The 27,500-nt window shown below is 36.6% G+C and overlaps 2 protein-coding genes across 5 annotated transcripts in view; both read right to left on the bottom strand.

The window, feature by feature from the left end:
* The window catches only part of LOC125676005 (tyrosine-protein phosphatase 10D-like), a 99,367-nt gene extending 96,583 nt beyond the window's left edge, over positions 1–2,784 (bottom strand). Inside the window, exon 1 of one of the 2 annotated variants that reach the window (XM_048913877.2) lies at positions 2,658–2,784. In XM_048913877.2, coding sequence (XP_048769834.1) covers positions 2,658–2,705 — 48 coding nt within the window. In that variant the 5' untranslated portion in view covers positions 2,706–2,784. The remainder of the gene's footprint in view (positions 1–2,657) is intronic. The other variant, XM_048913878.2, reaches the window with a different exon arrangement.
* Positions 2,785–23,130: 20,346 nt separating this feature from the next.
* The window catches only part of LOC125676011 (uncharacterized), a 17,005-nt gene continuing 12,635 nt past the window's right edge, over positions 23,131–27,500 (bottom strand). For 2 of the 3 annotated variants that reach the window (XM_048913895.2, XM_056158076.1), the window contains exon 3: positions 23,131–27,432. In XM_048913895.2, the coding sequence (XP_048769852.1) occupies positions 25,200–27,374 (2,175 nt within the window). In that variant the 5' untranslated portion in view covers positions 27,375–27,432 and the 3' untranslated portion in view covers positions 23,131–25,199. The other variant, XM_056158077.1, reaches the window with a different exon arrangement.

Here is a 27,500-nt window from a genome sequence, read left to right on the forward strand (position 1 = left end):
GATATCATTTAAGATGAAATTGATTTTTTCCAATTTGACTGAAATGTCGACAATTTTTCCCAATTCAAAAGCCACAGGACTCTTGTAAAAAATGTAGAAAAATCACTGCTGTCTGTCATAGCATCACTGCTATCTCTATCATAGCATCAATGTCAGATCTCTCATAATATTACAGTTATACCTGTCTATTACAATGCTATGGTGTCTAGACCCGCTTTAAATGGTTCTGCTGGAATACCGTTTGAGCCCACTTCCTTGCCGTTCCTTAACTGCTTTATTGTCTTACAGATTTCCTGTCTGATCAGATGAGCGCGTTGCTGTCTATGGAAAGGTGTTCCTCTGCTGGTGGTATGTCTGGCAAATTGGGTGGTGCTGGTCAATTCAGCAGCTCTTCAAAGTGTTCTTTCGATCGGTTGCATTCCTTTCCCATAAGTGTCTTAACATCTTTGCTTTTCACTGGTCTTTCTAGCTTGTTAAACTTTCCTGACAATTTCTTCATGTTTCCGTTTCTTGCTGCTTCTTCTGTTCTGATAACAGACTGTCGATGTAATTTTTCTTGTCATCTCTAATGGATCTTTTTCATTGTCTCTGCTGACAGCCACTCTCTTTGCTAGTATCTAATGGGCCCTAGAATTCCACTACAAGTCCCTTTCACTGTTTCCTTCACTTTATTCCACTTGCTGTCGATAGTCTCTTCTACTTCTTTCAGTTCCTGCAGCACTTGAAACTTGTTGTTCATCTGGAGCCACTTTGAATTCCTTTCTCTTCTGTGCACTCCTCAGAGAACATGTGTTGTACTTGTGTCTCTGTACTGCTGGTCCCATCCAATCCTTCTTTAGCTTCAGTTTGAGACGAGCTACCAGTAAGTGGTGATCTGACCCGACGTCAGCTCACTCGCTTCACCCTGACATCCTATAGAGACCGTTTGAACTTCTTAGCAATGCACACATGGTCTATCTGGTTTTCAGTGCAGCCATCTACAGAAACTCAAGTTGCCTTGTGTATCTTCCAGTGTTTGTAGATACTGCCTCCGATCACTAGGCTGTTCCTATTGTTTGAAAAGATCTGGGAAAAGGAGCAGATACCAAAAGACTGAAAGGAGGGGTACCTTATTAAGATACCTATGAAGGGGGACCTCAGCAACTGTACAAACTACCGGGGGATTACGCTCCTGTCCGTATCAGGGAAAGTGTTCAACAGGATCATCCTGAACAGAATGAAGGACCAAGTAGACACTCACCTAAGGTACCAACAAGTAGGCTTCTATAAAGACAGATCCAGCACAGATCAGATAGCTACCCTTCGCATCATTGTTGAGCAGTGTTTGAGATGGAATTTGTACACTATGAGAATGCATTCGATAGTATGGACAAGAAAACCCTCTGGAACCTACTCTGGCACTATGGGGTGCCAGGCAAGATAGTTAGCATCATCAGGAACTCTTATAACAGAATGACCTGCAAAGTAGTCCATGGAGGCCAGATTACAGAGGTATTTGAGGTGAAAACCAGAGTTTGTCAGGGGTGCTTGCTCTACCCTCTTCTCTTCCTGCTCGCTATTGACAGGGTAATGAAGACATTGACGGCCAGTGGACACCTTTCAAGCAACTTGACGATATCGACTACGCAGATGACCTGGCACTTCTGTCTCATACCCAACAACAAACGGAGGAGGAGACCAACAATGTAGCATCAACCTCAGTGCAAGTAGGTCTAAGCATTAACAAGGGGAAGACCAAGATCCTTAAGGTCACACCATCAATGTAATGTATTGTAAAGTGCTTTGAGCAGCATATGCTGGAAAAGCGCTATATAAAAACCAATCATTATTATTATTATCAACAGCAAACCAATCAAGCTGGAAGATGAGGCACTACAAGAGATGTAGTCTTTCACATACCTCGGAAGTGTCATCAACATGCTGGATAGAACTGATGCTGATGTGAGAACCAGGATATAAAAAGCCAGAGCAACATTCCTACAACTGATGAACATACAGTACATGTATGGAATTACAAAGAACTGAATGCAGGCCAAGATCAGGCTGTTCAACCCAAACATCAAGTCATTTCTTCTCAGACTCTACGGGGCTGAAACCTGGAGGGCAACAGTGGCACTGACACTTGTTTAGTTTTGGGATTTTTGCGGTAAAATCACATGACATGTAACTCATTTCATACTCTGTGACATCTTCTTTGGCTGCCAGAGGAAGAGAAGAAGCCCTGTCCGATCATTGCACTCAAGATTGTGACAAATAAAAGAGAAGAGATGGGTTTTAAGTTGAAGAGACTTGTAGCATGACATCTCCCTGACCTGCCGTTCACCAAAATTCCTTAAGTCAAACGCTACAATTACTTGGAACAGGTTCATTGCCCCGAAGCCGCGAACCCTGTTTGTTTACAAAGTTTGTTTCTTACCTTTCATTTACCTAGATCATTCAGACTGGGTCTAGATGCCAGACTGCGAAATAAACTGTAAATGAATCACTTCAGTTCACCGTGAAATCACACCCGACTCACACCCTTCTTAGACAGAATGTCAGACACACTGTGACACAGCCGCGCCGACCACGGCCACATCTAGACTAATTAATAAAACTAATACTTACAGTTACATTATAAACAATAAAAACAAGTATCAGAAAATCCGGAAACTTACCAAATGTACAAAAATATTTAACCACACGCATATCGCTAAATAAAACATGTGTGTCAATCCGTATCGATGATAAAGTGAGTAATAATGTGACTTCGCCTTTCCCACTGTGCACTGGTCTATGAAAAAATTGTATTACGATCCCGATGCAAATGTTTTCATCCAAAGAACCCGACCTGTGTGTATTTTCGGGACGACCTTCACACTTCCTCGGGACAAGCGAAAAAGTTTTATTACACGAGTAACATAGTGAACAAGAAAGCTTGCACAAAATCTACAAACGTGTATATGTTGCAGATTACAGGTTCATTGTTTTTGGCTTGCTAATCAATGGATTTTTTTTTAGGAGCGAACTATTTGTCCAATGGACCGCAGGCACTTATATCGCTTGGGGGCCTAATTACTATATACAGTAATATATAGTAATTAGGTCCCCAAGCGAAATAAGTGTCTGTGCAATGGACTGATCCAAAAAGCGCTAAGTGAGAATGGCAATAAGTGCAAAATCAAATCGTACCCGGTGACATTTCTTCTTAAATGAACACGATTTGAGCTGAAAATTTTCGAATTTTATTTTTCCATTTTTATTATTTACAATGCTTAACTAAAGTATTTCTAATGGTCAACCAAAATTTGAATATCAATTGTTGAGTTATAAGTGAGATACAGCACTCGGAATTCTTTGTTATATGTATATTCAGACATTGTACATTATCTTTTTTGAAAGTATAGGGAAATCGTCAGAATTTGAAGTGAATTGGTATGACACACCAGAAAAATGGGAACTTCAGTGCGCCGTAAATGCAATAAATATTGACGTACGCATGAAAGAAAATACCGAGAACATCTTATTCAAAGTTACTTTCTTTGTAACGACCGGAACGATACAAATCCAGGGGAATTACAAAGACTGTTTTATAACTGAAATATTCCCATGCTTAAAATCACTGGCAAACAAACTTGGTCTAAAAATTGACCCAAACAATAACAATGGAGATTTTAGTGGCAACATGGAAGAGACACTTCCAAAGAAACCAAGTGAAAATTCCAGAAAATTCTGACGAAGATAAAAACTCACATCAACAGGAGGAAAACACATTGGACAAACTTGAAGGTAGCCTAGTAGGTATGACCGACAAGATCTACCATCAGTTGTCAAGCAAAATATCAGCAAGATTCAATGATATGGACAACAAGCTAAAGGAGACCCAACATCAGCAGGAAACCCAACTCCAAAAATCAATAAGTGATATCAACGTCATACTCACCTCTATTAAAGAGCAATGTGGAAAAAGTGAATGGAAACAGATTACACCAGATCAACAAAAACTCGAACGTGAAATAAAGCAGCTGGGTGATAAAGTGAGCAGCTTCAGAAATCAAACAATGAACTTGTAAGCAAAGTGTCATCTCTCGAACATCAAAAATCAAATCTCGAAGACAAGTACAAGGAAGAGAAGCAAGCCCATGAAATCACGAGATCCAAGTTTATCATGATTTGTGAAAATGCTCAGAAAGAGGAACAACATCTCTCGGCACGAATTGAATCCAAGAACAGTGAAATACAGTCACTTGAAGGGACAGTTCGATCTTTTAAGAAGATGATTGATGACAAAGAGGAGGAGTTGTACAGAATGAAACTCCATATTGGCAGCATTTTAGACATAAATGCAGGCGGCTTCACAGAGATCAGAAATAAAACGGAACGCAACCACAAGACGCAGTATTAAGTCTTCCCCGGAAGACATGTGTCGCCTGCTAGTTCATTCTATATGTAATATATCACGTATAATGTTGAAAAAGTAATTCTAAATCCCGGCAAACAGGAAGTTGATAAGCGACAGATTCGAAAATGTCTTACACAATACAGTTGGCCACACTGATGCTCTGTGCCAAATATCAGGGAGTTGCCCCATGTGGTTCTTGAGAAAAGTGTGACAGAAATTTTTTTGCTGTAAAAAATTCTAAGTCCCGGCAAACAGGAAGTTGATAAGCGACAGATTCGAAAATGTCTTACACAATACAGTTGGCCACACTGATGCTCTGTGCCAAATATCAGGGAGTTGCCCCATGTGGTTCTTGAGAAAACTGTGACCGAATTTTTTTGTGACGACGACGACGCCAGACGACGACGCAAGACGACGGATAGTGATCCCTATATGTCGCCACTGCGTGTAACGCAGGCGACACAACAACAACGAAAAAAACTGGTGTCAACCATATGGAACAAATATCCAATCCAACTACCAGCACCAGAAGTATCTCACCAGATCAAGCAGCCATTTACAATAGTGGGAAGAAAAACACTACACAAAGAAATGGAAAAATTCCACTCCTACTGATAGGAACATCAAATATCAAGCACATTGAACCACATAGATGGCAGCAGTACATAACACAAACGGAAACAGCATACAAAATTGAAAATGCCCTGGACAAAATAGAAAATTACAATTCTGAGCAGAAACCTGTTGTAACAATATTTCATTCACTAACAAACGATATCCAGTCTCTAGATGCAGATGGATGTATTAAAAAGATGACGTCACTAATTGACAAAACCATGGAAAAGTTCCCAGACACCAACATTGTCATCTCTCTAGCGACACCACGGAAGGACAGTGAGGATTGGAATGCCAAAGGCGAACTTATAAATGCAGTACTGAAACACAACTATAGAAAAGTAAAAAACAACAACAACAAAAAACATCCATCTATGTGACAACATCAATTTAGCAGATCAGGGTAGGCCCATACCAAGACTAATAGAACCAGATGGCATTCATCTATCAGCAGAAGGAACAGCTGTCCTGGCAGCGAATATGAAGAGACTAGTAGACAATATTTGTAACGTGTCTCACAGAAGACAGGAACAAATGTCTAGTCGCAGACCAAGACATAAAGATTATAGGAATCACTCCCAGGATGATTATAGAAATCGCCACGAAGGATATTACAAGAACTCGGATGAAGGTTACAGGAATCGCTATGGGAAAGGTTACTCAGGAAGTCATTACACCGGTAACTATGACAGGAGAGGTGCTTACCAAAGAACTGGCGGTGGAACTTGGCGTTAGTGCAGCAGAGCAAATACATAAACTTATCTAGTCAATAAGATTTAAATTTCCATTTCTACTTACGTCTGATTATTGTTATCAATATTTTTTCATATCGTTTTTCATTTTTTCTTTTATCCTAACGTTTTGAACAACAATTGCACAAAACTCTATAATGAGTAGAATAGAAACGTGCTTGAACATTTGTACCTGGAATGTGGGAGGCATGATCTCAGACTATATAAATAAATCAACAGAGAAACTATTCATTGATCAAGTGAACAATCACGACATAGTCTTGCTAACTGAAACCCATATCGGATATGATACTGGTATTGAAATCACAGATTTTTTGTATTACCCAATTTGTAGGGGAAAATCATTAAACCATAGATTTTTTGGTGGATTAGGAATCTTAGTGAAGAGAGGCGTTAGAAAAGGCATTGCAATATTACCAAATACAAGCACAGAATATCAATAGTTAAAACTGAAAAAGGAGTTTTTTCATTTTAATAAGGATATTTATTTATGTTTAGTATATCCCCCAAAACTTCAAGTTTCAATAAAAAACAAAACAATGATATACTTGAGCAGATAGAACAAGACATAATAAACAAATATGGAAACTTAGATGATATAATATTAACAGGTGATCTTAATGCAAGAACAGGTATGGAGTTAGACTATATAAAAGGGGACTCTGACTCACACATTCCAGTTAATGACGATGCCTATGATGTGGATGTAGCAGTTGGGGAAAGACACAGTAGAGATAAAGACTTTAGATAGTAGAGGAAAAGAATTATTAGAATTATGTATTGCAAACAAGCTTAGAATAGCCAACGGTAGAACATTTGGTGATATATATGGGAAATTTACATGTCATAATTATGCTGGTTCCAGTGTGGTAGACTACTTCATTGTATCTGAACAGTTGTTAGAAGATGTCTTGCATGTACATGTATCTGATTTTTTACCTTTATCTGACTGCCATTGTAAAATCTCAATGAAACTTTTATCATCATTTGAAAGGGAGTATACATTTGACAATATGTAGGAGATGCCCAAACGATACAATTGGGATAGTTTATCTGTAGGAAACTTTCAGAATTTTTTCATGCATCCAACCGTCCAGAATGATATAAAGCTTTATTTAAACACACCGACAGAGTATAATGAACAAAGTATAAACAAGGCCACCAACGACATTCATAAAATCCTAAACAAAGTAGCTAAACTATCTTTACAAAGAAAAACACAACATAGAAACATAACCAATAAAAAATGGTTTGATTCCGACCTTACACAAAAGAGAAAATACTTATTTGAGAAAGCGACATTACTTTCAAGATTTCCCAATAACCCTTACTTACGAGGTTCCTTTTTCAAATTAAATAAGGAATATGCCAAGCTGCGGAAACGTAAAAAGCGAGAATTCAGGCAGGGTATTCTAGATAAACTAGATCAAATGAATGAAACTAATCCTAAAGAATATTGGAAATTAGTCAAATCGCTTCGTGAAAATGAAGGGGGGAAAGACAATTTAGAGAAGAGTATTGATGGGGATACATGGTTTGACTATTTTACTTCTCTTTCTAAATTACCAGATCATTACAAGGACAGAGTTAAGACTATAGAAGCCGAAATTAATAAACTAAAAAACAGTCAGACCTGCAAATTGGATTTCAAGATATCTTTGTCTGAAATTCAAAAGGCTTTAAAGTCGGGTAAAAGTCCTGGTTTAAACAACATCTCAAATGAAATGATAAAAGCAGCTCAAATATATATATAAATCCTTGTATCTCAAAATTATTCAATATGGTCTTAACATCAGGAATCTATCCAGAATCAAAGTACTTAAAGTACTCGTGGGAGTTGAACATTGTGGAAATTCAGTTAGAACAGATAGCACTGGAAGGGTAGGAGGATAAATGACTGAATATTATCATGATTTTAGATACAAATCAACTGTTGTTGTTTTTCAAAGCGTTACAACAGCAAACATGGATAATGGAAGACCCATGGGCCACAACGCTCCTCGAGTAACTGAAGTCGTGTTGTTGTTTTCTAGAATTTCACCCCTTTATATTCTCATGAAAAATGTGACCACATATTATGGCCCAAACATTCAAATCAATATGGTTATCAATGCCTTGCAGTTATGAAGAAGTTTTTTCCCCCTGTATATATACATTCAAGTTTAATCCTAGTTGTAGCTAATTCTAAGGATTCATTACTTGAAAAGGTAGTCCAATATGCTAAACTGTCACCTGAGTATACTACAGTCCTGTAGAGGATCAATGGAATGGTAAATAATTGTATAATAACTCAAAATAAATGAAATGCAAAAAAATTAAAAATTGTCCGGCATCGGAAATGCACAAGCCGGGTTGCGCAAGGAATGGGCATAGAGGGAACCGGCAGAAAAGTTTGCAAGAATTATCAAGCAGGGAGCAAAATTTTGCGTACATAAATTTCAGCAGACTTAAATCCTTTGTGACCTTGACCTTTAACCCTTGACCAAAATAAATAGGCTTCTTTGTCTCATCAAGGGCGATAATCCATCTAAGTTTAATTGAGATCCTATAATTTGTTAAAAAATTATAGTGCAGAAAACAAAATTTTCTCCAAATTTCAGTCTATTCATAGCCACTGTGACTTTGACCTTGTGACCCCGGAATCGATAGGCTTCTTGTCTTACTTAATCGATCTAAGTTTGATTGAGATCCTATAATTCGTTCAAGAGCTATGGTGTGGAAAACAAAATTTTCTCCAAATTTCAGTCTATTTATAGCCAGTGACCTTGACCTTTGACCTAGTGACCCCAGAATCGATAGGCTTCCTGGTCTGACTGAGGGTGACAATCCATCTAAGTTTGATTGAGATTGTATGATTCGTTCAAGAGATATGGTGCAGAAAACAAAATTTTCTCCAAATTTCAGTCTATTTATAGCCACTGTGACCTTGACCTTTGACCTAGTGACCCCAGAATCGATAGGCTTCCTCATCTTACTGAGGGTGACAATCCATCTAAGTTTGAATGAGATCCTTTAATTTGCTCAAGAGCTATGGTGCGGAAATGAAATGTTGATGCGTGCCCGCCTGCCCACCCAAAGGCACTTCATCAGATCATAAGCCGAGTTCGACTTCATCGCAACTCCGCTAAAAATGAAACACTAGTCAAATAATGTTATTTATTGCCAAGGTATTTGGGATATTATACTGTGGCTCAAACAGGGGGTGAATGAACCTGACAGTATGGGAAGCATATAGTGGAATCAGACTTGTGATGCTGGAAATCTATAGTGATTAATAAACTATGCATGTACAAGATCCATAACTATTTTTTTTTTCAGTTGGTGAGGGAGAATCCTCATGTCTCTTTCATCTGTAGACAAATAAACAATGTGTTTTGACCAGAGCAATTTCCAATCCTTTTTGCAGCATAAATTCAACATTGTGGCAACTGGGTTAAACTTTGATAGTGAAGTCATACATGGCAGCACCTTATCCCATGCTCTTAAAATTTCTGTTTGACACACACTCATGACATCCACTCAAACATTACAGAGTGCAGCAAAATCCCATTGTAATAGGGGATTCAAAATGGATAACTGGTACAAAATATGGTACATACTATTCAAAAAGGATAATGAATTTGACATATTGATGTGTTGGAAAAGGAAATTCTGACATTGCATCGGGGCTCTAAGCGTTTTCAAACATTGTCATTTGATAAAAGTGTTCTACATTTTCAAAAATAGAGATTAATATGTCTTTACATACATAGGTGAGAAAGTTTCCATTATTCCTAGCCGAGACATACCATGTATGCACAAAAAATTCATAAACAAATATCACGCTACTCACGTAGCTTAGAAAATGTGGACCTTACCGTCATCAAGCGCAGCGAAACACGCCATTTCGAGATTTTCATCGACGAAAGCTCGGTAACAGTAATGAATAAGATACACTCATTTTGTATCTATTTTGTGACTTTCTTTATTAAAAGGAACAGTTCTCTAATGTGTAACGTGCAATTACTACGTAATTCAATAACTTGAAGCAGTTTCATTTTGCAACCGGATACGCGGATATAAGAAATTTTATTTCGTATTCCGATCCCAATCGAAAGTTGTTGACTAGGAATGACGTGTAACATCAAGCATTCTTTATATCACATTAAAAAACAAAACAAATATATACACATACACAATGTTGTAGAGTTATTTCTTGTAAATTTTCTGAGGTTTCGCCACCGTGTCAATAGGTCTTGTGTGCAGTTGTCGTTCGTTTCCCTATCAATGTTTATAGGTGACGCTGCGCTACAACCGACAATTTTCAACCTTATCTTTTATTTTTCTATGTATATCAGTATCAATTTGATCGAAATCTTGTATTCAAATTGATTTGAATACAATATCATTGCATTTACTTACATGTCAATTATCAAAATTAGATTAATTCAGAAAAGTTACATGGATTATTTAATGGCGGATGTTTATAAAAGTTTATGTTGATTTACCTAGGAGTAAATCAGCTGACACAGAACCCCCGCTGACGACCACTATACAAATCAATACAAATTACTGCGCAGAAAAGTGCGTGATGACCCAGGGAGATTGAACATAGTTCAACTCCCAAAAATGGTTAGAAGGTTATACAACACCCATCTTTAAATCGGATAATCCAAAGCTCACTCAAAACTATAGAGGAATAACTATAACTAACAGCATAGCGAAACTTTTTAATATCATTTTAAACGGCAGGCTTGATACATTCTTAAATGAAAACAAAATAATACACGAGAGTCAAATAGGATTTTCGAAAAAAAAATCCAGGACATCAGACCATTTATTTGTAGTTAAATGTTTAATTGACAAATACATTAACACTGGCAATAAACGACTCTATGCATGTTTTGTAGACTTTCACAAGGCATTTGATGAAGGCATTAAACTAAAACTCCTATACAATTAAATATCAATGGTTTATTCTACAACATATTATGTAGTATGTATAGGCACAACAATATTTTCATAAAAGTAGGGAACAAGTTAACCCTTCCATATACACCAGAGATAGGAGTCCGACAAGGTGATGTCTTAAGCCCAAATATTTTCAAAATATTTTTGAACGATTTTTCTAAATTACTGGATGAAGAAACCATTGGCTCTGTCAATCTTTCTGGAAAGAAAATCACCTCTCTTCTATATGCGGACGATCTTGTACTGCTTTCAGAAAACCAGAATGGATTACAAAACAAACTAAACTTACTTGAAAAATATTGCAACGATTGGTGCTTAGAAATTAATACCAATAAGACAAAAGTAGTCATTTTTAATAAAAGCGGACACCTAATTAAAGAAAATTTTGTGTTCGGTAACATATGTATTGAATGTACTAACAAATATAAATATCTAGGAGTAATATTATCCTCCTGTGGTTCATTCAAGGAAGCAAAATCTGATCTATACAATAAAGCTCTTAAGGCCTCATTCAAACTTTATCTATCGATCCACCAATTAAAACATTTTTGCATCTTTTTGACTATATGGTAAAACCCATCGCCTTGTATGGCTGCGAGATATGGGGAACACTTTCAGCACGCATGCTGGAAAAAGACAGAGATTTATATGATATCTTAAAAAATTGGGAGGTAGAAAACCTGAATATTAAGTTTTGTAAACATCTACTGGGTACCGGTAAAAGAAGTACTAATATTGCAATAATCTCTGAATTGGGTAGATATCCTATGTTCTGCTCTATAATCCAAAGTATTTTACTATATTGGCATAGACTTGAGAATTGTCCAGAATCATCCCTGTTATACAGTGCTTATACAGAGAATATCAATCTGAATTCATATAATATAAATTGTTGGTACAAAAACATTAGTTATTTCAAGGAAAAAATGAGCATTTTGGTACCCAATTGTAAAAATCTCAAATTCTCATTTTTTTAAAAACAAATGAAGAATCAGGTATGGAAACAATTTTTACTTTACTGGTCAAAACGACGTGAAGAGGGTCAGAAATCAGGAAAACTCACAACATATTTTTCGTATAAAGAAAACTTTACTATGGAAAGTTATATATTTTTAGAATCCCTAGAATTAAGAAAAACTCTATGTAGATTTCGAATTAGTGCACATGACCTTCGAATTGAAAGAGGAAGATACGAATTTACAAAAACCAATTCTGGCCAGAAGATTTCTTTAGAAAGAAACAAAAGAATTTGCGAATTATGTAACCTTAATTGTGTAGAAGATGAATTTCATTTCCTTACTGATTGTCCATTCTATGTTGAAGAGAGAAATATGTTTTAATGGTATATACAAGCTCAACAAAAAATTTGTCTATCTAACAAATAAGGACAAATTTACTTGGTTGATGATTAATGAAGACAAACCAGTAATTGTCAAATTGAGTGAATATTTAGTGCAAACTTTCAGAAAAAGAAGTGATGCTTTAAAACTGCAAAAATCATTATAGTTTATTATTCATATGTTGGTATAATACTGATACTGTCCATTTACTTGTGTATACACATGATTACCAATTCATATATGTATGTACTTGTTTCCCCAACATGCTGGAATAAACTTATCTTATCTTATCTAAACAAGGCTCGTGCCATGTTTTTATTTATGTATATAGATTGCTTCATAGAAAATAGCATGTTTAAAACAAAATGAGATGTGCCAAACCCTAGAAACTATCTGCGGAAAAAATCTGCCTTAAACGAAACTTTTACTAGTTTATTTAACCTATGTAAACAAAAACATGGCACAAGCCTTGTTTACATAACAAGGACTTGCGACCTATGTATCTCCCACGTTACCTTGACTAATGACATTAAATTTTTTGCTGATTATTAGTAATATCTTAGTTAAGCTTTCTAAACATTAAAAGTAAAAAAAATAAAATAAAAAAATGTTTGCAATTCTCTTACATAATTGTGCAGTAAAATCTTGACCCATTAACCAAAGATTTCTAATGTGCTTGAAGTAATTTTACCACTTGGAATCTGAATGAATTAATCTTCTTATCCAACTTGATTTCAATGCTAAAATAAACTCAGAATAATCCACCATATTCTAAGGCTACCATCTCTGTAATCTTGAATTATAGGGGGGGGGGGGGTCTGGATTTTACTTCCCCAAAGAAAGTTCATCTTCTAATATTTTTTAAATTTTTGATGGTGGATTGGGTAAAGTAAGTATCAAGTGATTTTCGATGTTTCCATTGATTTAATGTTTTTTTAAAAATATAATTTAACTTTGGTAGATAGTTAGGATTGATCATGTTATTTGATCCACTGAAAATTTAATCCTTAAAAGATCAAAAGTTAAATTATTCCACTCACACTTCCACCTAAAATTATGATATACATCTTTTGAGAATTTTTTATTACCAATCCATATCATTTTTGTTTTTTGAAAATTTATTCTTAGCAATGATAATTTTGCAAAATAATCTAATTCTCTAAGAATTATGTCCATAGATTCGGGAGATCCATCAGAGATTAGTGATGTATCGTCTGCATATTGTGAAACCTTGTACTCTTCCCCATCTATCATTGTCTTTTATATCTTTATTTTTGCGAATTAGAATACCCAAACTTTCAGCACACAACAGGAAAAGATATGGGGATATATAACAGTCTGTTAGAATTCCCATGGGCACGAATTGTGCTCCTTTGTTAGCTGACCTGTTTCTATATTCATATGAAACAGAATTTATTCAAAAACTTCTACGTGAGAAGAAAAAATCTTTTGCTGTGCCCTTCAATTCGACATTTAGATATATCGACGACGTTTTGTCTATTAACAATAATAAATTTCATTCATATGTCGATTCGATATATCCCTGTGAGCTCGAAATAAAATACATCAAAGAGTCGTCCACTTCTGCTTCATACTTAGATATTTTATTGAAAGTAGACATTAACGGCAAACTGACAACTCAACTGTATGACAAACGGGACGATTTCAGCTTCTCCATCGTCAACTTCCCAGCAATATCCCATTATCACCTGCATATGGTGTTTATATCTCTCAACTGATTCGATACGCAAGAGCTTGTTCTGCGTATAGTCAGTTTTTAAATCGAGGCAAGCTACTGACAAACAAGTTGATGGTTCGTTATCTTCATCTTTCATATATACAAAATATGAAAGATCTACCTTAAATGGTTCAGGACATATTGTATAAGTCAGATTTTTTTCTTTTTGAAAAGAAGGCCAGATGTCAATGTCACAAGATCACACACCATTGCACGAAGGTCTTTTTGTAATTAATATATATATATATATATATATATATATATATATATATAAATGTATAGTGTATCTACAAAATATGAAGCACTAGCTTAAATAGTTCAAGAGATTTTTAAACAGATTTTTCCCATATAGCAGCATATGATGATTTGATTTCCCATTGTGGTCACATTCTATCCCCGGGGCCCATGAATTACACAAACTTGGATACATGTAAACTCTGCATGTATATCAGGAATTTTTCATGTACATTTCAACCTTTTTGGCCCAATGAATTTTGAGAAGATTTTTAAAGATGTTCCCTTTATACTCGAATGTAAAACTTTGATCCCCTATTGTGGGCCCACCCTACCCCGAGGGGCCATGATTTGACCAAACCTCGATCTGCATTACCAGGTATATCTGGAAACTTTCCTGTAAATTTCAACTTTTATGGCCCAGTGATTCTTGAGATAATTTGTGAAAACTTAAATTTGCTCTATATGAGAAAGCTTTTAAGTTTCAACTTTTCTGGCCCAGTGGTTCTTGAAAAGAAGATTTTTAAAGATTTTCCCTATATACTCGCATGTAAAACTTTGATTACCTATTGTGACTCCACCCTACTCCTGGAGACCGTTATTTCAACAAACTTGAATCTGCATGATTTCAGGAAACTTTCATGTAAATTTGAAGGTTTCTGGTCCAGTGGTTCTTGAAAAGAGGATTTAAAAGATTTTCCCTATATAATGCATCTAAAACTTTGATCCCCTACTGTGGCCCCATCCTATTCCGGGGGCCATGATTTGACCAAACTTGAATCTGCACTATATCAGAAAGATGTCATGTAAATTTGAACTCTTCTGGCCTAGTGGTTCTTGAGAAGATTTTTAAATGACACCACCCTATTTTTACATTTTCGTGATGATCTCCCCTTTGAAGGTGGCATTGTCCTTCATTTGAATAAACATGAATCCCCTTTATCCGTGTATGATGAGTACCAAATATGATTGAAATTGACCCAGTGTTTCTGGAGAAGAACATGAAAATGTGAACAGTTTACAGACAGTCGGACAGACGACGGAGAATAGCTCTTTTGAGCTTTCAGCTCAGGTGAGCTAAACACCATCAACAAAAAGAAATCGTAGCCATTTGTTAAATTATTATAATGAGGGAGGAATTGATATACGTGCATATGCACTTGTTTTCCAATATCAACAATTCATATGATAAGTACTTAATCATGTTTTATTTCTTTGAAATAAATACAATTGAAACTAAAATGGAATTTGAGCATAATTAGATGTAATCCGAGATTCCTCTGACTCTTAACCCCGCTTTTATTTTGTGACTTCTGCGGGGGAGAGTCAGAGCGGACTCCATATTGAAAAGTGGGAATTCAGCGACACCAGCTGGTGTCGCTGCTTTACCTACCTCTTGCAACTTTATTTCGCGGACCCATCTTCCAAGACGCGAGGATTCAGTTATCGGAAGATTATTCTACAAATACATCATGATTAATACGATGCTATCGCCGTTTAAACGATGGAATTTTGTGTTTACATGTGCTGACGTCATGCGCAAAGAAATCAAATGGCGAGGCGGCGACCTAATTCAAGTGATGCTCCATTTGTCGGTGTTAGGGCCGTTTAAACGGCGATAGCATCGTATTAATCATGATCTATTTATAGATTTATCTTCCGTTAACTGAATTCTCACGTCTTGGAAAATAGATCCGCGAAATAAAGTTGTAAGAGGTAGGTAAAGCAGCGGCACCAGCTGGTGTCGCTGAATTCCCACTTTTCAATATGGTGTCCGCTCTGACTCTCCCCCGCACATGTCAAATATAAAAGCGGGGGTAAGAGTCAGAGGAATCTCGGATTAAATTAGATGCAAAATATAAAAAAATGTATGGAAGTACAAGTGATGCTTAAACACACAAAAAGCACAAGTGGTGCTACAAACAAAATGTATGGTTGGTTGGTTTAACGTTCCTCGAGAAATTTTTACTTTATGAAGACGTCTCCATTGCCGATGAAGGGCTGCAAAATTTAGGCTTATGCTCGGCGCTTACGGCCTTTGAGCTGGGAGGGATCTTTATCGTGCCACACCTGCTGTGACACGGAGTCTCGGTCTTTACGGTCTAATCCGAAGGACCGCCCCATTTAATCGCTTCTTACGACAAGCAAGGGGTACTGGGGATCTATTCTGACCGGTATCCCCATGGAAACAAACACATAATCAAAGGCCTGAAGGGCCTGGGAGTCGACTCGCACTTCATTGTCAACTGGAATAGGTAATCTTGAAGGAGCAAGATAGTAGTAATCAAGGATGACCAGCATCGTGTGTGTGAGTGCGCATATGCACGCTTCTAATTTGACTAAGTCACGACCACTGCCATTTAAATTACATATCCAACATGGATGTAAAGAGTCATTGCTAATTCATGATTGTGCTAAACAATCCATGATGTACAAATGCTAAGAATTGGAGGAAAATCATTATGTAGTCATATAGTACTTTATATCACAACAGAAAACCCTCAAATAAGCACCACAGTGGTTTTAAGAAGATATCATCCAACAAAAAAGTTTAGCAAATCAATTCCTTGAGCTTAAACTGACTATGCAGTTGACACCTTAAGAAACATCGCTGTTTTTACTGTACTGACTCTCAATGTATATTTTGAGAGTTTATTCAGCAACTAGTCCTAAAATGCTACCATCAAAACAGAAATGTTTGTCAAACAATACAAACATATACAACACCACCCCCATCCACCCACCTCCCTACGTGGTGCAAAATTGAAAAGGGTTATACACATGCATCATTTAATTGACAATAGTGCCAAACCAATTCAAGATGTTGAGCGGACAATTTCTTCCTATGTCCAGAATGGACTGACCCTTGGCATTTGACCATGTGACCTAAAATAAATAGGAGTCATCTACTCAATAGGATGTACCAGTGTACCAAGTTTGGTGTCAATTAAGCTACTGATTCTTGAAATATCATTGGGTCAAATGCTGTCTGACGTGTTTCATAGCGATCGTTAGGACGTTCTTGGCACATTGATTTTGACTACGGATAACTCCGTTTACCTGATCAGGATATAGGGCTCACGGCGGGTGTGACCGGTCGACAGGGGATGCTTACTCCTCCTAGGCACCTGATCCCACCTCTGGTGTGTCCAAGGGTCCGTGTTTGCCGAACTATCTATTTAGTATTGCTTATAGGAGTTACGAGATTGATCTTCACCTTTCATATAGGAGACACTATATTACTCTGCCCAGTTTGACCGTTGATCTTTAACCATGTGACCTCAAAATCAATAGGGGTCATCTACTCGTTAGGATGTACCAGTGTACCAAGTTCGATGTCTGTCAAGCAAGGGTCCTCGAGATATTGAGCGGACAGTATATTCCTATGCCCAGAGTGGACTGAGTCTTCACCCTTTGACCTAAAAATCAATAGGGTCCTCTTCTACTCATAACCAACCAACATTTGAAATATCAGAACGATCAAGTGAATGGTTTCCAAGATATTGAGCGATTACGAAACAGCCAATTAAAATTTATCATCGTGCAATTTTTAATACTGCCATGATATTATGATACCGTCACTAGCACATGTTTTGTGTACACGTCCTTTGTCATTTGATTTTGTCAGATTTCTACATGTTGCACGTTTTTCATGGGTTTGGGAATATGCGATTACCTTTGAGTTTTAACTTTCGACTGATGTAATTACCCATCTAAATGCGACGAAATTTTAGAGGGTTATGTAAGTACCAATTAGATTACATGTACTGTCTTTGATTATTGATATGTTTATAATTACCGAGGGGGTGTCGTTATATCGCACCTTGGTACGTCATTTTTCGAAGCTTCGGTAATGTTTTGATTACAACACATTGAACGCTCGCATCGGCTATTACAAATGATATGAACTTTAAACAAAGAAAATATCGAGTTTGTTAAAACTTTTTTGCTACAAACTCTCGTGCTTTGCTGAAATTAACATTATTTCCCCGAAAATACTGCTATGTAGTGTGTATAAGGACAAGATTGCCGTTTTCTTAAGAAACAAATTTGCTGTACTCTATACAAATTCTTGTGCATGCTCTTTTTGAGAACCTGCATTGTTTCTACAAAGATTTCTCGTGAAGTTACATATATGTAAATGCGATTGTACACACGAACTAAGGTATTTCCTCAATTCACAGGCCCCAAAAGGGGGCGCGTATTAAATACATTCGATAGAATACGGTAAATGTGATTATCTGTATCTGACTGTTACGGAAGCCGATAGGTGCCAGGGTGTAGAATTAATATCTATTTAACTGGCGGCCGCCACTTATTATCTGGCGGCCGCCACTTTAAAATTTATATATGGCAGCTGCCAATTGCAAAAACAATGTAATTCGTGTTGCTGAGTGATTCTTTTGTAAAGATTTACAAAAGTACGCAAACACGCAGCATCATTTTTCAAAGGGTAAAAGGACAGTCGGAGGAGAAATTGTCTTCTGCAATTGTTGACAAGCAGAAAAGGAACCTAAAATGTCTCTTTTGCCCAAACTTCGTACTCCTAAATTGGAGGGAGGGGGATCCGTTCATCCTTCAATTGATCAGTTAATTCATTATTATATTTTTACCATTCATTATTACCACCAAAACAGTGGGGTGGGGGCCAATCCGCCAATTAATCTTATTTCACATGTGCAAATAACTTAGTTTGCATGTGAAAATAACAGAAATTGAACGTTGTCAAAAAAAAAAAAAAAAAATGAGGGTCAGCCCCGTGGTTCTACGTATTTAACAGTACAATCGAAAAACAACAATATAATGCTCTTAATTGTATATATATCACATACATATTACTAAGCATTGGGGAGGGATTGCACCCCTTTCATTTTGAGAGAGAGAGAGAGAGAGAGAGAGAGAGAGAGAGAGATAAAGAGAGAGGAGCTGAATAACTGGCGACAGCCATATAAATGATTTAAATCAAGTTAAATAAATATTAATTCTATACCCTGGCACCTATCGGCTTCCGTAGTACGACTGTAGAATAGTCTGAAAGCGAAAACATAACAAACTGAACGTGCGTTCCTCGTCTCACCCCAGTAGATTCCCGCAGAAATAGTCACATGGTTTCAGCTTTGACACAATCACCCTCAAAGGTCTATGTGACCTCTTCTAATGGTTCAGTATGTTTGACGTCATTATTCTCTAGCCCGCTTTATCAATTTTGTTTTATTCCAACACCCTATAGTCCATTATTAGAAATTAAGGTCTGAAAAGTGGCATCATCCTTGGCAGGCCCCAGGCGGTACCCCTACAACCCCAAACTGAGGATGGAAAATGATAGTGATAGGGTTCTCTACCTTGCCTCCATATATACTCTTTCTGTGGACTCTTCAAAGAATAAGTTGCTATCAATTAACCTCGATTATAACCCTATGTGTAAAATTTAGAACTTTCAGCTGAGCATAATTGCTGTCAAAGGCCATTGTATCCCCTTTCCAGTGTTGTATGGGTTCTGATACATTGTTTTCTATCTCTTGATCAGTTTTGTGTCATTCGTTCACCTCATATTGGATCATTAGAGGTCTGAATTAATGATAAGTGATCCCACCCTTGAGCACCCCCACACTGAGGGCAAAAAATGATATTCCAAGGGGTCTATACTCCTTTTGCAGACTCTTCAAAGATTAAGATGTTATTATGTGTATAACCCTTCATTATGACCTTATGTACGAATATTTTTATTATGTAATTGTTTGTTCAAAAACTTATCAATTCAATTCTTGGTGAAATTTCTTATTGGCTGCTAGGTTCTACGAGCTTATTGGCTGCTAGCTTCAGCCTAGTCCGGTGTGAAGCTACCAAATAAAATATGTATCGAGTAATTCTCTTACTTGGTGAGCAGACTAAATTTCACGACTCCTCTGATGGCTACTTTATAGTTATAACTGATTTGTAGTTGATTATTTTGTTTCATTAGTTAACTTCCATACAAAGTACAGTTCCATATTGTCATAAGTTACTTCTAAAGCATACAAACTGATAACTTATGTTCACTCTTTAAGAATGCTATACACATGTATACATATTCTTTTAAGTGTCAATTTTGTGGGCGACAGTGCTCTGTACTGTAGCGTTTGGGATGGAAGACAGTGTTGCAGAGTGAGCCTTCCCTCATAATGAGACTTCCCCCTGGAAGCCTGGCTCTTGAGTGAGCCTTCCCCCTGGGGGAAGGTTCACTCTAGAGCAGGAGAACCCCCAGGGAAGTCTCCTTCTAGAGCCAGACTTCCCCGTGGGAAGCTACTCTATCACTAGTTGTAGAGTCCGACTTCCCCCCATAGCAGGACTTCCCCCTTCATTTATTATTACTACAGAATTAATAAGTCATTTTAACTCACCAACTCAGAGAGAGAGAGAGAGAGAGAGAGAGAGAGAGAGAGAGAGAGAGAATTTGTTTCTTCTGGCTCTATAACAACGGCAGTGACAAGTAGCATTTGCTATAGGATTATGTTAACTGGGAACAAGAAATGTTTATAAAACATATATCCTCCCACCCCCTGCATCATTTAATTGATAGTAGTGCCAAACCAATTTAAGATATTGAGCAGACAATAGCTTCCCATGTCCAGAGTGGATTGACCAAGTGACCTAAAAATCAATAGAAGTCATCCACTCCTTATGCTCAGTGGCGGATTTAGAGGGGGGCGCAGCCAGCGCGCACCCCCCTTAAAATTTTCAAACTTAAGGTAAATCGCTGTATCTTGTTTCGGAAAATGTACTAAACGATAAAAGAAGCAATAATTTCTTCCACTCAAGGAGAAATAAATGACAAAATCCTTTGGTTTCTTGAATTACTTTATTGGGAGAACTTAATTTTTTTTCCAAGAAACCCTTAATAATTGGATCATATTATTAATTTCACCTTATTAAAATGATAGGAAATAGTACAACTTAATAGGAGAAATATTTCAAGCCCCATAAAATCTGTAAAATCCAGGAGCTTCCGGGGGCTTGGCCCCCTGGACACCCACCAGGGCTTGGCCCTGGTACCGCTGCCTCATAAAGTGGCGCCCCCGTAACCACAATTCCTGGATCCGCCCCTGATGCTTTACCAGTGTATCAAGTTTCGTGTCAATCAAGCGAATGATTCTTAAAATATAGGAGACAATACATTACCATGTCCAGTTTAATCCTTGACCATATGAACCCAAATTTTATAAGGGTCATTTACTCCTTATGATGTACCAAGTTTGATGTCTGTCAAGCAAAGGGTTCTCAAGATACTGAATGGACAGTATATTCCTATGACCTCAAAATCAATAGGGATCATTTACTCCTTAGATGTACAAGTGTACCTAAAAATCAATAGGGGTCATCTCCTAAAGATGTACTAAGTCTGATGTCTATCAAGCAAAGGGTTCTCAAGATATTGAGCAGACAGTATATTCCTATGTCCAGTTTGACCCTTGACTTTTGACCATGTGACCTCAAAATCAATAGGGGTCATCTCCTGAAGATGTACATGTACCAGTGTACCAAGTTTGATGTCTATCAAGCAAAGGGTTCTCTAGACATTGAGCAGTCAGTATATTCCTATGTTCATCTTGAACCTTGACCATGTGACCTCAAAATCAATGGAAGGTTATCTACTCCCCACGACACATCATTTTATTATTCTAAAGTCTGACAATATTGTACAATGTACATGTAAGAAGTATATTACAAGATCCCACATCATTTCTAAATCAAAGAATGCCATTGTTTCAAGCCACGGCTAAAATGTGCCAGCTCCATCTATACATGTGTAATATTGTTGAAAATGTAATACATGAAAGGTACAATTATCGCAATTCACCTTTGAATTAGAACGCTTTACCCGATATACATGTAGTATTGCGTTGTGTGACGACACAATTGAATGAGACGATTGAACGATTTGAATGACATGTTTGATGTAATACAACAAGAGTTTTCATTGGCCGATTATAGCCCGCCCACTTTCTCGAGCGGATTTAGTGTAGCTGGAGAACTGTACATAGCTCTCTGAAAAGATCCACCTCTTATAAAAACCTTCGATTTACGGGTCACAAAAAGCTGCGGACGGTTGAGGCCTGAAATCGGTGTATTCTTGTGTTGCTGTCTCATAAACTCAATATAAAAAAATCTTAACATATTTTCCTACTATATACTTGCGTCCAAACATACCTTCAAATATTCATTAAAGCCACACACCACCCGAAAACTCGCAGCTTCAAATGATTTCGTTTGTTGACGTAGCCATGTTAGGTAGCCGGTCAATTCGAACTCTTGCTATTGGTATCTATTCATAAAATCGGTTGTAAGTTATGTATTCGCTCTTCATTTATTATCAACACGAATAATTAATAGAAATTAAAACATTTTTGTACCAGTTTTTGTAAAGGTAAAATAAGCTGTAGATGAACGAATATGCTACATAAGGACATTAGATGGAGACCGGCCGGCGCGGTCGCTCATGACTAATGAAAGCCGCACTGCCGTGAGTTTAGCTATTTGAATAATTATCATTTAATAGGATTGGGGTGGTATATTATTTAAACAATTTAGCTAAAATATTTGTAGGGTATTAGTACACATCTAGATGTTATTGTGCCAATATGTAAATGAACCGGGATTCGAATTGACTGGCTACCTAACATGGCTACGTCTACGAACGAAATCATCAAAAGCTGTGATCGAGTCTTTGGGTCGTATGGGGCTTTAATAAATATTTGAAGGTAAGTTTGGACACAAGGATAGTAGGAAAATATGTTAGGAATTTTTTTATATTACATTTATGAGACAACAACACAAGAATACAACTTTTTCTCTTTCTTCCTTTGAAGTTTTTTTTTCATCTAGCATCTGGCCGTCATGTTTTCAAATGCTGACTACTCCCGTATAAGGGAATTTGGGCGGATTTATACATATGGACCAATGAGAGTTTCTGTTGCATTTCGCAATTGTATTACAAACAGATTCAATTGTGTCGTCACACAACGCAATACTATATCGGCCAAAGCGTTCTAATTCAAAGGTGAATTGCGATAATATCATTGTTATTTTTCTAGTGGTACACAATTATTTTTCTTCCTCGTTCTTGTATAAAGAAAACAGTTATTTCATCATACGTTTTATTTGATGACAAGCAGATTCAACAATAAACACAATTTCACATTTATAACATGAATACTGCAACAAACATGAATTTCATTGTATACAAAATTCCTATTCTCATTCTTGGATACATGTATTTGTAATTTATTTCATAATCTAAACATAAATACATATCATATACACTTGTATGTACATGTATTACATAACATCATATATGACATATATAACATATTCCTAGCAAAGAAAGAGAATTTGAAGTAATCAATTAATCAATAAAGTAAATTAATTTATCCATGTTATATTTATTTATTCTGTGAATCATTTATTTATTAATTGTATCCATTCTTTGTTACAGGTAAGAAGTTATTATTATTTTTCCTCTTTCTTTAAAAAATTATAAATCTACAAATCAAGAAATAATTTTTATTTTCAAAATAATTAATATCAATAACCTGATTTAAAGCATTGTATTTATTGAAATTAAATATCAAATAAATAAGTGAAGGTAATTACATTGACGAATATTTTCAATTACTTGCAATTACCAGAACATTGATTTTAACCAAGAGGGTTAGCATTTATTTACTCTTAATTACTTGAAGAAAGTAATTAAAAATTACTTTGAAGAAAGTAATTAAAATACATTTCAATTATTGAATTTTATTTTAAAAATCTGGTCTGGGTATTTTTTCTTCCAGTGGTATGAGACAAAATTGAACAAAATTAGACCTCCACCACATTGATACAAGTAGCCAAGCTGCATCAAGTATAGACATACTGAGAGATGTTATCATTGCATAAACACCCCATGACACAGTGAAACAGTCTATATAGACATAATGAGACATCTTATCATTGCATAAACATCCCATGACACAGTGAAACAGTATAGCACCATTATTAGCATACACTTTCATTCCATCATTTTCAAACTTTTAAATTTGAATATGGAATGTAATTGAAAATACTTGACTTTTTTGGAATGCATTAAAATACATTCAATTACTTGTAATTGAAAGCAGAGTCAGTTATAAATAAAACTATTTAAATACAACTAATTACAATTACATTTTTCAATTACCCCATTCCTGTCAATTTCATAATTCCCAAATTAAGAGTAGGGCAAACATGGACCCCTGGCCACACAAGAGGTGGCATCAGGTGCCTTGAAGAGTAAGCATCCCATTTTGACTGGTCACACCCACCATGAGTGCTATATCTTGATCAGGTAAATAGAGCAATCTGTAGTCATATAAAGAATGGCCTAGCAATAGGTATGAAATTCGATGCAGTGATAGCTTGTATTTACAAACTGGATCATTATAATTTGTGAAATGCTGACTTTATACGAAATGGAACTTTTAAATCCCTTGTAACATCAACTTATTTGTCAGTAGCTTGCCTCAATTTAAAAACTGATCATAAGCAGAACATGTTCTTGTGTATCGAATCAGATGAGAGGCCATATGCAGGTGATAATGGAATATTGCTAAATAAATAAGGGAAGTTGACGATAGAGAAGCTGAAGTCATCTCATTCATTATAAAAGTTGTGTTGTTAGTTTGCCATTGACATCTATGTTCAATAAAATATCCAAATATAAAGCAGATATGGAAGATTCTGTGGTATATATTCTAATTGATAATTGTTTGATCGTTAAAGTAGTCATCATTGGATACACACGGTTGATTGCACTTCATTTCTCTCTCCTTCAGAGCATATATACATTGACATGTGCACACCATGCGACTTTTCAATTATGACATCCACCGCGACCCACATTGGAGTTTGATACTAGTGAGTAGTTTGATTTGCTTTTGATTATTAATTAGTTGTTTATTTTATATTTGGATTGGTTTTTTATTCATGGTGGCATTCTTGTCGTCTGACTAGCATGAAATATATGCGTAAATGTATATATACCCCTCTCACTAGAGATTCAGTCTTGCCTGAGAAGTTTTATTTTATCTGTTGTAATACATATACACTGTCAAAAATGTACATCTCTATTCAATTTCTGTTTATAAAAAGAGGCTGGATTTTTTTGAATTTTTCTTTTTAATTTTATAAATTTACTGAATGTCTAATAGATATCTTTTCATTGAGTTGGGTAAAGGTAACTGTGGTACTTTTACAGCCAATTTTCTTCCTATTGATTTGTAAATCACAACACGTGAAATCTCCATCAAACTTCTGGGGCTTTCCGACATCGAACTGAGAATTTGCAGCAATTTCTTTCCAATTGCTCCCATAGGATGAAATCTTGTCATAGAGCGAGCAGAATTGAGACATTCATAGAGTTCCTTGTGGTTCATAGAGTGATAGAAAAGCATCAACAATTCCTCTGCGTGGCCATCTTTATAGAGTGCATCCTCATCTTTCATCTTATGAATGTAATGGCTGACAGGCTGCGTGCCCTGATGGCGAAGGAATATGGAACTCTGAGAATGGCAGATAATGGGTTCTGATTGGTAAGGTTCTATATCAGGGTCTCCTCCCCACTGCAGAATAACTGTTAACCATCTGCGAATGACAACGAAGTCTGAGGCACATTTAACAAGTCTGGTTAGATTAACAAACTCTATTATTGCATTTCCTGTGCCTCCTCTCAAATACTGACTTTTTGCATTTGTCAATACATTTGGATTAAGTCCATGGATAAAGTGAACACGCAAAACCTCGCAAACAAGATTAGAAAATTCCTGTCTCAGAGTTTCCGAATCATCAGACAGAGGTATTGTAAAGTGTCTGGCTGCAAACTTTGCCAGAATGGTAGAACACGTAGAGCCATTGTTCATTTGGAAATTCAATTTAGCACCATATTTTAACAATATAAATAATGAAGCAACCACATCTTGTGCCTGATTACAAAGTTCCAGAATATTGTTTTCTAACAAACACTGCAGGAATATAAGATATGCAGAGTGACCTTCACAGCAAAGACTATTTGGGTCTGATCCATATTTCAGTAGAACCTCAAGAGCACTCTTCAAGTGGTTGAAATCATTTTTGTACAAATATTTTGAATCAATGGAACACTGGACACAGTCAGGCAAATTGTTGCTTGGGGAACCACACGATTTTAGTGCCACATGCAGAAGCTTGTTCATTGGCTGCAGGCCGTAACGGTTCTCCCTAAGAGGGTCAGCATTGAATTTTAGCAGGAGTTCTAAAGACTGAATAACCTGATACTGGTAGTTTGGTTGGAACTTCAACCTGGACACATAGTTCTGAGTCTGATTTGGGTGGAGCAAATTTCCTCCGATGAAGGACACATGTGTCACCAGGTAATGTAGTGGAGTTTCCATTGAAGCATTGACTTCATTTACCAACTGCTCAATCCCTGTTGTCAACAGATATTTAGTGGTATCAAATATGGTAAACAAACCATCAATGTCATTGCAGTACAACCTGTGTAGGGCAGTTTCACCAGTTCTAGAAACACACTTCACATCAGCACCATTATCTATGAGACATTTTGCACATTCCCTCCCCCAGACAACTGCCTGCAGAAGTGGAGTCTCTTTCTTTGAATTCAGTGAATTCACTTCTTCTGGATATCTGTCCACAAAGTAGCGAAGGCAATTAATGGTTCCTTTGCAGCAAGCAAAATGTAGAAGCCTTGAAGGAGATGGTAAAGGAACTCTTTCTGTTCGCATTTGAGTCAGTAAAAGATTCATGCAGTTCACATTGTCACTGGAAATGGCATAAAACACTGGAAGGTCAACATTGACTTGACATTTGTAGTAGGAATAGTTCAGTAGGCCTAGGATCCTGTAGGCCTCTATTGGGGAGTGGGGTCCAGGGTAACACATCCCTGCAATCTGACCACTCCTGCCTCCACTCTCCAACAGAGCCTGTAGAATACTGTAGTGTCCCAAATGAGATGCCAGATGCACAGGAGTGTTGCACTTTAGATTCAAGTCTCTATATCTATACTGAACTAGTTTATTTACAAGATCTTTGTTATTGTTTATAACTGCTAATTGAAGGAGATTATATCTAGTATGGTGGTCAAACACTTGCAGTATGTCTTCATCCTTGGGAAGTGAATCTACTATGTGCATCACAGCTTTCAAGTCATCTCTATGTCGCAATAGGTACATGGCACGGAGAATTTTCAACTCTGTCTCAGTAGATGGAGGATGAAGGATCTGACCAAACAATACTTTTATTGGCCAAAAAGTTCTAAAGTACTGATTTAAATAGAAAACGCAACTGGAGGTGAACTCAATGACGTTGGTCATTGTAAGTCTTGGAGATATACACGTCAGCTTTGTTCCTACTCTTTCAGTAAATTGCAATCTGCAAGTAAACATATACATCCTACATAGAGGTATTTTACAATAAACAAGACTAAAAATTAATTTTGG

The sequence above is a fragment of the Ostrea edulis genome, chromosome 3 (assembly GCF_947568905.1).
Source record: "Ostrea edulis chromosome 3, xbOstEdul1.1, whole genome shotgun sequence".
In the NCBI taxonomy this organism is placed as follows: domain Eukaryota; kingdom Metazoa; phylum Mollusca; class Bivalvia; order Ostreida; family Ostreidae; genus Ostrea; species Ostrea edulis.